A 14,655-nucleotide genomic window follows, 5' to 3' on the forward strand; every position below is an offset into this window, starting at 1 on the left:
GGATTTAATCTTTCGGCAGTAAGTTTCTTTGAAAATTATTGAACTAATAGGAAACAACGAGTTCGCTCCAATGATGTTTACTCTACGTGGTAACAAGTGAAACAAGGCTTGCCCCAGGAAATTGTGTTTTGTCCATTACTTCTTAAATTATACTTTGATCATCTCAAAAACTCAACAAAATTTATACAAAATTATACAGTAGGCAGAGGATTGCGTGTTATTTTCTTCAGATTAAGTTTTTACAAAAGTAGTCCCTACTTGAAAATTCAATAGCCAGATTAATCTGAACGCAGAGAAAACAAAGTATCTCAAATTCATGCTAAGTTGCAGAATTGTAACCAAAATTTTGGAATATTTAATAGTTGACAATAAAGCCGTTATTTGAAAATCGAATGCAAATAATTTGGAATAATTATTGATAATTATTTCGGTTTGAATCTCAAGTTGAAACAAGCGAAACAAGGCTCAGTCTCAGTAATGTGCGTTTGCACATGATTTTTCGACCCCGCAGATCCATATGAGAACGGATAGTAAACCCCGATATTTCAAGTATTTTTCAAAAAATTTGTGTATGAATAAAAATATCGCCTCAAACGCAAATACTTCAATGAGTGAAAAATTCCGCATTAGATTGATGTGATCTGCCATTATTACGAAAGCGAGGCAAGAAGAACAACAAAATTGGACAACAACAAGTACAACAACAACAAACACTAATTACATCCAAAATTTATGTCCGCTTTTTTAAACAAAAATTGATTACAAAGTCAAGATAGCGTAAGATAAAACTGAAACCAAGCGGATTAAATTGTTTTTTATTAAAAAACATAAGGCACCAGTCGATAATAAGGCTCCGTTACAAATAGACAAAAAAGAAAAAAGCTTCAATTTTAATAAATTCGCTTATATTTTTAAGAACAATAAATTTCAAAATAAGGAAAACCATTAGATGTCAACTGAAAGTATCAAAAATTTTTAAGCACCAATGCCTGTATAGGAGAGCATCAGGACCACTCTCTATTCAATTTTTCTGGTGGTTACAAAAAGAACTTCTGCCACTCAAAATATGTTCAGTTGAGCCTTCTTTAATTGCTGACAAGGTGTCACGTGACTTTTCATTAATGGGACTTGATAAAATTTTGACAAAAAAGCGAAAAATTGGTAAAATTAGAAATACATTTGTGTTCTTCGAAAACATTTATTTTCATAGTCTTGAAAGCCATTGGCTACAAAAAGATATAATTAGATAGCTTTGTCTTTTCCTCCAAAATAGGCTATCAATAAGATCTGTAACTAATCAGAATAAGTCTTACGTTTACAAAAACAACTTCAAATATAGACTAAAAAGATAAATTATTTAACTGTTTTTGAAACTCGTGTCAAAGCCAGTTCTGTCAAAACGAATGCTTCAGAACTCTTTCATTTTTGTACACTTGCGCCTTCTTTCGACGCCAATAATGTAATATCTGATCTTTAGTAAACGATATTAGGTAACATAAACACAAAAAAATGAACAAAAATACGAAATTAGAAAGAATTTCTTTCATTGTCATGTTGTTTTCAAAGTCATGAAAGCCATCAGCTATCTACCTAAACCAAAAAAAGCTCATCTAAACTTCTATAAGAGCCAGTGGGACTCGACATTCTCCAGGAAGTTTCATACGACAAAAAGTAAAAGTGAAAACGACCTTTAAAGACAAAGTTAAAAACAACTCAATTAGTTTCTTCAAGAATGCGGTTTCGTCGAAGCCGTTTAACCCATAATCAGGAACTTTAGCAATTTTGGTTTGTTAAACGGTGCTCTACTTAGATTGCCAGTAAAGTGTTATGGGAACTGTCAATAATTCCGCAATCTTGCAAAAACAGGAAAAACTGAAAAGAGTCAGCGAAAGTTGGTAGTATCAGGGACAGAAAATCATAACTTAACGCTCAAAACCGAAATAAAGACTAAATTTTAATTCAATTGAACGAAGAATTTTTCTTTTTTTTTTTGCTGACAATATGTCACAAAATGACCAATTTCGAGAAAAAGAGTGGAAAAATTCAAAAAGTTGTGGCTTTAGTTAAAGAACCAAAAAAAAATTAAAAGTAAAAACGACCGGAAGCTTTCGAGCAAAAAACGAGATACGTTAGCTTAGAAATGCTTTGGAAAGCAATTGGACCCATCACCAGTGAGCTTTGATTTGAATTCTTCTGTTCATTAACTAACATAATAAACGTCGATTTTTTTTAAAAAAACCGAATCATTAGAAGCAACTAATTGCTGTTCGTCCGCTAACAAAACCTTTTTGTTTCGACTGTTACAGATATGGATAATTTAACAGTAAAAAATTTCAAAAGTGCTGCGTTTTTGGTAATCATTTAGATAAGTTAAAAAAACAGCCAAACGTTAATTCCGGAGCACCACCAATGGAAGTGGAAGAAGGACTAGCCCCCTAGAGTTTAAAAAGATTGTGTTGGTTTTTAGATGTGTAGTTCCCGCAAATTGAATCATATTTGACCAAAGAAACACATTTAGTGCAATTTTTGACGAAAAATGCTGTCTTTTGAAATATTTAATCCAAATTGTAGCCAAAAAATAAATAAAAATAGTCAACCATTTTTTTTCGTATTTGAAAATCAACTCAACAACACTACTGTTAACAATTTTAACAAATTTTAACAAAATTCAGTACATTTTTAGATGAAATTTCCGGAAAATGTGAACAAAAATAACGCAAATCAATCCCAGTATTCACAAAAATTTAAACCTAGATAGATAAATTGCTTTAGAAAACTAAATTAAAAAAACTAAATTAAAAAAAAATTTAATTCCATATTATACCTTAGATGGGCTTCATTATTCTGCGCTAGATGGGATTCCATATTCTACCACTCACAACTCTTTTTTTAAGCAAAATTGACAAAAAATGTGGTCAAAAATGCTGAAAATGTGAATAAAAACAGCAATTATTTACAAAATTTAAACCTCGATAACTCCCTATAAAAAACGAAAAACGAAAAAATCTTTTTAATTCCTTATTCTACGCTGGACTGGCTTTCTAATGATACCACTAACAACTCTCCACGATGATTATATCGAGCGGCTAAAATTGACCGAACCAAAAAAACCATTTGAGTATATAGTCCTCATGAGGGGTCGGAACAAAAATTTTTCTCAGCGCGGTCGTAGGAATTAAAACAATAAAAGCAATAAGGATTCAACTCGCATCTAAAACTGTGCAAACTCTTCTCAATTCGATTATGCTATCGCATCTGGATTTCTCGGCTCTGTTAATTATCAAATTTAAGAAAAACCTAATGTCTTCGCTTGAACGGCAAGTAAACTGGAGATGGAAGACAATTTTCAGATCTCAATATAAAAATTCGAGAAACCTGAGAATCGATAAATATGTTTCAAGTACATAATATCGAAATATACCTCGCCTAATTTTGTATTTTTACGACTACAATTCAATATTCCAAGTGTAATTTATCACATAAATAGACGAACAAAATAAATCATTTTTCAGGATTACAGTTGGACAAATTATCTCAATAATGCTTTTTTCCAATAGCTAAAAAATGGAACAATCTACCCAAATCATTACGAATACTACGCATTAAGACATCAAAGGTGAAAGATAGTTTTAAAAGATATTTTCTGGACTAGTTTTTCAAGTTTTACCACAATCTAACCAATCAGGTTTTAAATTTTTGATTTTAGTGGTCAGACAGAGCCCACTAATGTTTTTTTTAATGTTAAATTTGTGAATTCATTTATCTTTACTTCGTTTGACTAAATATGCAACTGCTTGTATATATTATACATTTAGTCAAATTAAAACGTCTGCTAGTGGGTGCTGGATGTTCCGTCAATTGAATGGATCATATCTCCTCATTAGTAATAAATTGCGTACTTGTGGCTACTACTGGCTAAACAATAAGTTGCTGTGTAGCTCTTTCAGACGAAGTTGCTGAAGAATCAATACTTCTAGATGTGACTGTCATTATTATACCGACACTTTTATACCGCTCGTCCCCACGTTCGTTCCCAACCTCGCGTCTCAATAAGTGACCGACCTCCCTCAAGCTTGATGGAACCAGAGGTAGCCATATGCATGCCGCTTGAGAACAATTTGGCGGTTGCCGGTTATGTTCAATCATTCTGCTTTTTTATAGACAAAATTAATACTCAATAAAAACTTTTGGTTTCAACGGAAAGGCTAGTAGGATCATGCTTTGCTGTAGAATCTTACAGGACAACAGTCTGAACTCGACCACTCCGGTATTAATCAGAAAACCGAACAAGAGAAACATTACAAAAAACTCTTGCTTGTAAAAATGGCTTCTAAATGGAGAGCAGTCAAAACATGAACTTGTGCATTTGTACTTGGAACTAATTTTCTCCGCTTTGGTTTTTAAAAATTGTTTAAGTGAGTGCAGTAGTGATTAGCAGTTATTACAGAATTTTAAGATTCACTTTTACTCAGAAAATAATAACTTGTTGTAATGGAATTGTAAATGTGGAGGAAGATATTCACTAAAATAACAGAAAAGATCCCATCGCTAAAACAAAATTTTTCGCGAGCTGATAATAATCATTTTTGCTTAGTAGTGGTCTTGAGTGTGTTGAAGGTGAAAACAAGCGTTTAAAATGTTTTTTATCCTTTGTTAATTAAATTAAATTGTTAATGAAAACATTTTTACAAAATAGCTGCTTTTTCTTGTAGTCGAATATTATCGAGTGAATCATCTGTGTTTTGCGTTTCACCTGGCTTACGCATAAATGACTGATTGAAATTTCGGAAAGATGAAAATTGTTTTGCAGCTTTTCTTGGATAATGCAGTTTCGGGACTTTGGAAAATTGCGTGTTCCTGCGCATTTTTTTAAGTCTTGATCGACGTTTGGAACACTTTTTTGCGCAACTCAAAGACTTGAGTTCTCTTGTTGTGAGCTTAGAGGCTACTTCGGATTTTTGTTTAAAAATTTGCAATTTTTATTGCTTGTAGAGAAAGGAGAGTTATTTAAAATAAATAAATTGGAACCGGAAAAGGAGAAAGGGGAAGCGATATATAACACTGTTTTAGTGCAGAAACATGACATCAAAATTGATAAAAATTTTAACTAATTTTTGTCTGTTTCTTGCATTTCAATTTTTCTTCAATAATAGAAACTTTGTCGATCCTGGGATGGCCCTCCTCTTACTGTGTGAACGAATTGATTGTTTCAATTGCATAGAAAAAAGTTTTTTTTGTTATGTGTGCTAATATTATAAAATTTACATGATTTCTCATTTTTAGGTCAGTCGGTTTTTTGAATAAATTTTTGTTTTGACTCATATTTAAAAACTTTGTTGGTCAATTTGATAAGTACCATTTTTTGAGAAACTAATTTTCCTGACAGACGACTATACGTTTCCTTTCCCAAATTCCTCTGTGTGTTCTATTAATCAGTTTTACCTTTCGATCGCGGTTTTTGGTGAGTTTTACGTTTGACTTCTAACCCTGCTAACTAACTGTTACTACTGAAAAGAATATTGTTCGATTCACACCTGGAATGGTGCATTACATTGAATACGTGAATGGTTAAAGGATCAATATCAAAAGAAATAGGAGAAACTGATAAAGCTATGTCAATAGATCATAGTGCATTAGGTGCTCAAAATTCATTTCCGCAATTGCTATTTTTCATTATTTTTGAGCTAATTGGCCCTTGGGTTACGCTGTGATTTTTTAATATTTAAAGTCTAACAGAAACTTCTCATACAATAAGAACAATTTTTGACACTTGGAAAAACTTCTGACAAATTCCATCTCCTTTTCAGTTGTATGTCAAGAAAGTGAATAGCGACCTTATACGGATAATTTGTTAGCTATTTTACAACTTTGTCTAAAAATGGAATAATTTTTCTCTATACTTCTTAAAAAAACATAGAAAAGACAACAAAATATTTCTTAAATTTCACCGGCTTCTCTTAATTACTTTTACTTTTTAAAAAATTTTGGTAGTTCAACAGATTTCTGATAAAACTTAAACTGAAAAATGTTAACGCGAAAAATGGAAAGTGAGAACACCTAAAGAAAAGACGCTAATTAAATGAAAAAGGAAATGAAAATTTTTAGTTTGAAGAATATAGCACAATAGTTGTTTTCTGATTTTTTTCAAACCTGAATGTGAATCCAACTGAACAACTAAGGTACTGATGAGGTAATTATAACTAAAATTTTTTCGCGGAGTTCCCCAAGGCACTATTTTGGTTCATTTTAGTGTATCCATTTTGTACACTGGTCGAATCAACGTGAGCAGTCTTTGAAAATTGCTAAAACATTTTCAATTAGATAGAAAGGCAAACAGAATTCCAAGCAAAAATGATATTTGACTGTTTTTGCGGGCACTTAACGCTAAGCACACATACTATCGACCCGTTGAAAATTGACGTAATTGATGTTTCACAAAGTTGCACATACTGGGAGCACATGACAATGGAGCAACAGAAAATCTATCTTTCTATTTTCTGTTGATTTTTCTGATGTTTCAAAACAATTTCTAATTCAAGATCAACTGGGTTACAATAGACTAATAACTTCACCGAAATGGAAACAATCAATTATAAATTTTTGAAAAATACTAATTTCTTGCAAATGTCTATAAAATCACCCAATATCTTATAACACTGCGTCTTAATTTGACGGCGTTTTCTTACCAAACATAATAAATTGGTGCTTTCAGCGTCATTCAAAACGATAAGAGAAAATTGACTACTTCGAGAAATAAGGAGTAGAAAATTTTTCTCTTTTTTAATTTCTTTGACTTTAGAGAATTGAAGTGTTTTTTGCTTGCGATATCCTGCTGAACCCTTATTGATAAGCAGTTCAATTAGTCTTATTTGGAATTTAGCTAGAAGTCCATTAAACGGTTGCAGTTTAAACAATAACAAGGAGGCTCGGTAATGTGCGTTCGCACACAAAGTTCCAACCCCGCTCATCCACATTTTTGGCATAATTGTCTGCCAAATGATGAACAGAGTGAAAACCCCCAAAACTTCGTTTTTTCAAAAAAAATATTTGAACAAAAAGATTGCCTCCAACGCAAATAACTATGGAGTGCCTTAATAAATTGATGAGATCAGCCATTATTAGGAAAGCAAGTCAAGACGAACAACAAAATCAAACAACAACAAACATTAACTGCATCCAAAATTTTATGTCCAGCTAAAGTAAAACTTTTTTACAAGGTCAAAATAGCTTCGATTAAGACTGAAACTAAACAAAATAACTTGTACTAAGAAAACATATGTGACTACTCCATAATAAGGCTCGGTAACAATTAGAGAAAATTTTGTGAACAAAACGATTGCCTCCAACGCAAATAACTGTGGACTGCCTTAATAAATTGATATTAGCCATTATTAAGAAAGCAAGTCAAGACGAACAACAAAATCAAACATCAATAACAACAAACATTAACTGCATCCAAATTTTTAGGTCCATCTAAAGTAAAACTTATTTACAAGTTCAAAATAGCGTCGATTAAGACTGAAACTAAACAAAATAACTTGTACTAAGAAAACATATGGGACTACTCCATAATAAGGCTCGGTAGTATTAATTAGAGAAAAAAAACAGCAAAATTAACAGATTGGCTTATATTTTTAAAAACAATTAATTTCAAAGTATTGAAAACCATTATATAAGAATTGAAAGCATCCAACATGTTTATGATCACATAGGCTTCTATAGGAGAGCATTATGACCTGTCATTTTTCAATTTTTAAGCGGCGATAAAAAGAACAAATGGAGACAACAAACGCAAACTCAATTAAAACTTGCGAGAAAACACCGTCGAAGCCCTAAGGCCAAATTTTGCGCCCCAAAAGATGTTGAAATGAGCCTTCATCGATCGCCAATATTGTGGTATACAACGTCACTTTAGTGAGATTAGTCAACAAGTAGACAAAATAATTTTTTTTCCATATTAAGTCAAGAAAGCCATTAGCTACAAAAAGAAATAATACACTAGGTTTGTCTGTTAGTTGTCCAAAGGTAGCGCTCCAGAACTGTACTTATTCCGAATATGACTTGCATCTACAAAAAGAACGTCAAATATAGAAAAAATCAAAAATTATTTTACTTTTTTTTTGCGAAAAACCCGTGTCGAAGCCAGTAAATTCATGAATTCTTCTATAAAAAATATTAAAATTTTTTACACTCGCACTTTTCATTGCAGACAATAATGTCATATGTGACCTCTAATTAGCGGGAAAAGGTAAGAAATAGACAAAAAAAAGCGAGTTAAAAAAATTTTTTTTTGAAAACAATTATTTTCAAAGTCAAGAAAAAAGCCATTAACTATCTACTCAAATCGGAATATGGGCTCAATTTTTCTTCCATAAAAAGCCAATGAGACCTTTCTTTATCCAGAAAAATCACACGTCTAAAAACACAAAGTGAAAACGACAGTTAAACACAAATGTAAAAAATTCGATTAATTTCTTCGAGAAAGGGGTATCGAAGCCGTTGAAACCATAATGTGCGCCTTTCAAGACTTTTATAGGATCAATTGTGCATTATTTGGAACGCCAATAATGTAACATGTTAACTGTCATTATTAGGAAAATTTCACAAAACGAGAAAAACGGGCCAATGCCTAAAAATATAAATTGTGAAATCTAGTAGTATCAAAGCCGGAAAACCGTAACTTAGCGCGTAAAAGCACAAAGAAGATGCAAATTTAATTCAGTAAAATGAAGAGGAAGAAGAAGCAATCTTTGTTTTCGGACACTAAGCTACGAGTTGACAAAATTAGGAGAAAAGTAATGGCAAAGTTCGATAAGCAATTGTTTATTTAAAAGTCAAACATTTTTAAAAGTCATAACGACCACAATATATCAAGTAAAGAAACTAGATACATGCTATTGGAATTGCTTAGAGAACCATTTGGACCTATCAACAGTGAGCTTTTATTTGAGTTCTTCTTTCTTTAATTGATATGAAAAGATCGTTTTTTTTAAAAACGAGACTAATTACAATCGGAATTGTTTTTGGATTGTAACAGTCCAAGTCAAGAAAGTCATCAATTATCTACTCAAATCAGGAAATAGCCGTTTTTGTTCCTCCATCAAAAGCCAATGAGAACTGTCATTTTCCAGGAAAAATCATGATGAATATATCGATCGGTCAAAATTGGCTGAACGAAAAAAAAACCCAGTTGAGTATATAGTTCCTTTCCCCTCAAGAGGGTCGGAACAAAAAAGTAAATGTTTTAGTGGGGTAGAAAATCGTTCTTTTTATTGTTGCAAAATATTTTCCAGAACCATATACTCCAGGTTATCAAGAGTTCCATTTGACGGAGCAGTGTCTTCTCTATGCCACTACAGTTAGAAACTTTGAAACATCAAAAAAATTAAGTTGATATGAAATTATGTCTTTGAACACTGCTCCCTTCCTATCTGATGCTTGTTTGACTTTTGAACATATTACCAATGGATCCAAAATTCATTGAAACAAAAAATCAGCATATACCAGAATCCATCCGATTGAGTTTCATTTACAAAAAGTTCAGTTTTGCAACTAGAAGAATAAAAAAAATTGTCGATATGTAACATAAACCTTGAAAAGAAAATCTTTTGTTCGATTTAAAGCGTAAAATCCAAGGTTTTGGGACACTTGAATTAAAAATAACTTAAAGTTAACTTCTTGCCGAAAAAGTAACTTCTTTATTTACCTTTATTTGGCTGTTTTGTGGAATTCAAAATGGTTATCTTGAGTTCTGTCGTGCATGACTACTTTTTTTGCGCGCGTTTTTGGCGCAATTATGTAGTTCGTATAAACCGTTTGCGGACAGGAATTTGTTCCCAATCCGCTATATTGGCTCCAACTCAAATCACGGCAATTACAAATTTTAGGGGCTCCGGATTTCTGATAATCTTTTAAGTTAGGGAGAAACTTAGAATTTATGATCAATTAATTTTGCTCCGTGTTGGTCGAAGCATTTAAGTCAGATTTGCTCATAATTAACATTTAGAATTGTGACGTGAAACATGGAAATTTAGATTTACAGTATGTGAGAACTTAAAGTAGGGGGAACGCAATGAACGGTAAAGTTCATAGCTTAAGTTAGAAGCAATTTATCACACTTTGAATCTTATTCAGTAGTGTAACATTCATTAAAAACGGATTTGTTTGGTTTGCTAACAAATCTTCCCGAATAGATCAAAGCTTTTCCCAGTTGAATTTTTAATAGCTAATAACAATTTATATCCACTGTAGCAAAGCGTAAATTTGCAAGCGCCAAATTGATACAATTTACTCTTTAATGTCTTTTCATTTGAATAAACCTCAGAATATTTTGGGTCGGTCACGATTAATGTCGCCTTTTTGATTTATGTCACTCGAAGGCGCAAAAATTACCATCTTGTTTTTTATTAGTCTTATTTCAAAGGAGAATGACAGATATCGCTAAGTGTGTATTTGTAAACACTATTTTGCATTAGTCATTTTACACAGGCTTAAAAACCATAAATTTAATATCAATTAATCATATTTAACGTTTCTTTTTTGCTAAGCTTCCTTGTCGTTCAAACATTAAGCTGAGTAAGGTGCCTTTTACACACACATTTTTATAGTTGTGTTGTGTTGAAAAATTCGTTCTGATTGGCTAGAAGGAAAGCTTTTTCACCTAAATTCCCATCAACCGTTGGCTTAAAACCAATACTAGCACTATATTTTTTACGTGGCATCGTTGAGCCATGGGATATTTTGCCATTATTCATTAAAGCATCCACTTAATACATGTTTTAAAGTATTAGCAGACATGTATAGTAGAAATTACAGACCCTAGCAGTACTCTAGTGCTATGTTGATAATATATTGAGAACATAGATATATGTATACTTCCATTTTGTCCCTTCAACCAGTTACACCGACCTGGAAAGCAGACAACAAATCATCAGTTTTACCTTGCAGTTGTGCAGCAGTGTTGTTACTTTTTCCTGTAATATTTCAACCCGCCAATGAGTAGAATTTGAATAGAGATGCCTGCCACATTTTGAGTTGGTTGTCTTAAAAACAGCGTGATAAAATCGTATATAACTTCCACCAAATTCCAGTTTTAATCGAATTTCGACAACCGCCATTACTGCGAAATATTCGCTTCAATTTTTTTGGCCAAATTTAGCAGAAAACTTTCTGCGTACTTCAAAAGTTCGAGTTTTTTTTTAAGTGTTAGGCTCTTTACTTTGTTCTTAGTGTCGTATGCATATAATTTAACCTCTTTACTGCGTGTTATTAGTCGAGTATTTTTGGCGTTCACTTGGTTTAAAATTCACACTTTTAAAAAAAATCTACTTGAAAAGTGGAAAATTCTCTTGTAGCAATTTGCGTGTCAAAAAGTGCCTGCTCGTTCACTTAGCAGCAAATCAAAATCAAATCAAAGAATTCTTTCCCACTTTTACCCCCGCGGCTTGTAAAACATTGTGAACAAGCATAAATTTACCCCTTACACATTGCTTGAACCCTAGTGGAGTGTTTTGCCAAAAAGACAATCGAAACAGCCGTAGAGCAGGCAGCCCGGAGCCTCGTGTAGAATTGAAAAGAAATTGAGCCAGTGAATGAAATTGAGAAAAAATTGGCTGCTGAGAGAGAGAAATGTCGCGGTTGAGTGGCTGAAGACAGAACAGTAAACCTATTTCGCAGCTAACCAGCCGTGTTATTACTAGATTAAAGTATATTCTGGTTATTATTTTCCGCCCCTCCTACTAACAAACACGCTGCGAACTCATGTTCCATTGTTGATTATTTTGATGTTCCTTGCAGTTCAATTTATGAAACCAGTTTTATGTTAAGACCTCAACATGGATTTCATAATTTTAGAGGTGAGTTCATGGAGTTTTTCAGATGATGCTTTTAAAATAATAATTAAGGCTTTAAAAAGCTGTTTATCAAGGTCAGTAGTGGAAAATATTTCTCATTTTCTGTTTTTTATACCTGACCTGATCAGAATATACTATTTGTTTTAACAAGCATGCAAATGTTCTACGTGTATTGATAACTATATATTTTCCCCCGTAGGTTTTTTAACACTAATTTTGGTCTTTCAAAAACACTTTTTTCGGAACAGAATGTTTTGAGTTTTAAATGAGTTTTTAAAAACTATTTATTGCCTCATGATGAGTTCCTATGATTTTATGTGTTAGAATTTGTCTCCAAATGAGAAACTTGAATGCACCTTATGTACAAGAAAAAAAAAGGAAATAAAAAGTGAAAAATTGTAATCTCAAGTGGTTTCTATTGCCTCTCGAAGAAACTATTTTGCAAAAACTAAATAGACGATTTGATTCAACGGCATGGGTAAGGGAGCATTGTTATATTTTTTACAAAAGATCAAAAGGTTACGAAATATAAAAGGGTTAAAAACAAAACTTAATTTTACAAAATGCTCAGGGAAGCTTCACTAATTCCCAAACCCGCCTCACATGTATTTGAAATTGTTTTGAAATTTCAAAGAATGGACGAAATATGGGATATGTGATACGAAAAAATGTAAAACAATGAGACAGAAGGAAATGATTGTTCTAGATACTTCAGGTGACTCTAGAATTTAAGTTTTTGGTTGGCCTACGGTTGACCAGCCTTTTCATTCAACGCAAAATGTGAAAAATGTAAAGGTATCATATTTGTTTGCTTTAAATGAAAATAAGAAAGCTAAATTTGAAAAATCTTAAGGAAAAATTGAAAATCATATTTTTCCGCTAACTTTATGCGAAAATTGATGCTATACTTTCTAAGCCGTCCTCACTTTAATATGACATAAAATACCAGAATTGGTTCTCTAAGGGGCTTTCAAACACATAACAACTTGAAAGGCAGCCATTTGAAGAGAGAACAAAAAAATTCTTATTCATCTTACTTACTTCAGACTTAAACCTTACTTTGATGCTTGCGCTATTCATGTGGTGTCAATATGTTAAGCAGGACGATTTAGTGGAAATTCTATAGTAGTCAGTTGCGTGTTTTTTGGTAGAAAAAGTTTTATCTAAATTGCTGCAAAATACTAACCAAACCAAGTCCTTCCGGAGGATTCTATACAACTATATGATTGTTGAAATTGATAACGTGTATAGAGCTTGTAGCAAAATGAATTGAAAAAAGCATATTGTTTGAAGATGAGACGAAAAAGATTATTTTCTTTGTAAACTTTGAAATGTACTTTCTCCAGCCGGCTCAAAATTGATTGGATCATAAAACTTCAGGATCCATCTGCATAAGGTAATAAAGTACAAAAAAAGCTCAGTACAAAAAATATAAACTTTAAAAACTCATAATTTGTCTTTGATTCGTCACAGAAATATTCAATTGAAGTTTTTTATTTGTTTGATTTAATTTCAAAAATACAAATTATCCGAATATAGGACAAGTGAATTGTAAACAGGGGTCTTACCAACAATACGATATTTGAAATAATAAAACACTCCAATTTTTGATATTTCAATTCTTGATATTTGGTAACTTTTGTTTGAAACTATTCAACTGGATATTGAGTCCGACTAATTTATAAAGTTTTTTTTATCAGTTGGGCTTATCTTCAAACCGAAACAAATAGTTGAGGAAAACTTGAATTTTTTTGCTTCTAGCGTTTTAACTCATCGCGTCAATTTCTGGTTTGACAATTTCTGTCTCATTGTTAATGTTGTTTGTGTAAGGTAAATTTTCTTTGCGACTGATTGATCTTGTTGAACGTAATTTTCCAATGAGCTGTTTTACGTTTGAAAGCATTTGATTATGCATGTGGTTCAATATGTTGAGATTTTTTTATTAAATAAGGATTGAGAGTTTTTCAAGTTTTCATTAAAGAAAGTTGTATTCAAGTTTTCTCCAAAAAACGCTTCAATTTGAGCTTTACAAACCTGATAGATAGAAGAGTTTTTGCTATCAACACAATTAGTAGCTTTGTCATGTATGTTGGCATGTGCTCTTCTAAGCACAGTCGCGCCACGAGCCGTCTTGTACTCTTTTTTCGGCAGAATAAAATTGTGAGAGGCCTATTTGTACCATATTTTGGTTTCTAGCTTTTGCGAATTGTTTGTTGACGAGAATTAAATGTTTTGTATTTGTTTTGACATTGTGTAGTAAAACATTCATAGAAATATGGCGCAGCGAATTAAAAGAAAACTACAAACGCGAATGTGATCTTTATTCGCTGCATTAGCTTGTTTTAAATAACCTCGTTCTGAGTCACCACCTCCTTTACTCAGAAGTTTCAATTCATGCTGATGAAAAAATTTTTTGGCATAGAGAAAAGCTACAGCGAAACTGGGCAATGGGCTATGTTTTTGTCGGAAATACGACGCTGTTTGATTGATCAGGTGTAGTGATGACATTTTTCCTATCAATTTATTTCAAATGAAAAGAATACAATACTCTTGGAAAATAACGATATTACTATGGCCCGCATTTGCACTTGTAACTGGCCGGCCCCTAATCAGCTGGAAGTTTTGTTATTCTGGAAGAACAAGTACGTTGTTATAGCAGGAACAGGTCATTTCCAACAAAATGCAGAACTCATTTATGTGCTTTGCTATCGTATATCGCCTATCAAACTAAAAGTTAAAAAAAAAGTTATTTAATCTTTAAGTTTTTCTGCTGATTGTTTCAACCCAATCCTTGTTTATGGAC

General features: G+C 32.4%; 1 protein-coding gene across 3 annotated transcripts in view; it reads left to right on the forward strand.

Annotated features, from left to right (window-relative positions):
* Window positions 1-14,655, forward strand: part of LOC142344500 (uncharacterized) — an 83,277-nt gene that overhangs the window by 45,424 nt on the left and 23,198 nt on the right. Inside the window, exon 1 of one of the 3 annotated variants that reach the window (XM_075396196.1) lies at window positions 10,370-11,855. The exons of the other annotated variants lie outside the window; for them this stretch is intronic. Coding sequence (XP_075252311.1) covers window positions 11,835-11,855 — 21 coding nt within the window. The 5' untranslated portion in view covers window positions 10,370-11,834. Of the gene's footprint in view, window positions 1-10,369; window positions 11,856-14,655 lie in introns of those variants that run through there. 3 annotated transcript variants of the gene reach the window in all.

The sequence above is a fragment of the Convolutriloba macropyga genome, chromosome 8, assembly GCF_964194025.1.
Source record: "Convolutriloba macropyga chromosome 8, txConMacr16.3, whole genome shotgun sequence".
Classification (NCBI taxonomy): domain Eukaryota; kingdom Metazoa; phylum Xenacoelomorpha; order Acoela; family Convolutidae; genus Convolutriloba; species Convolutriloba macropyga.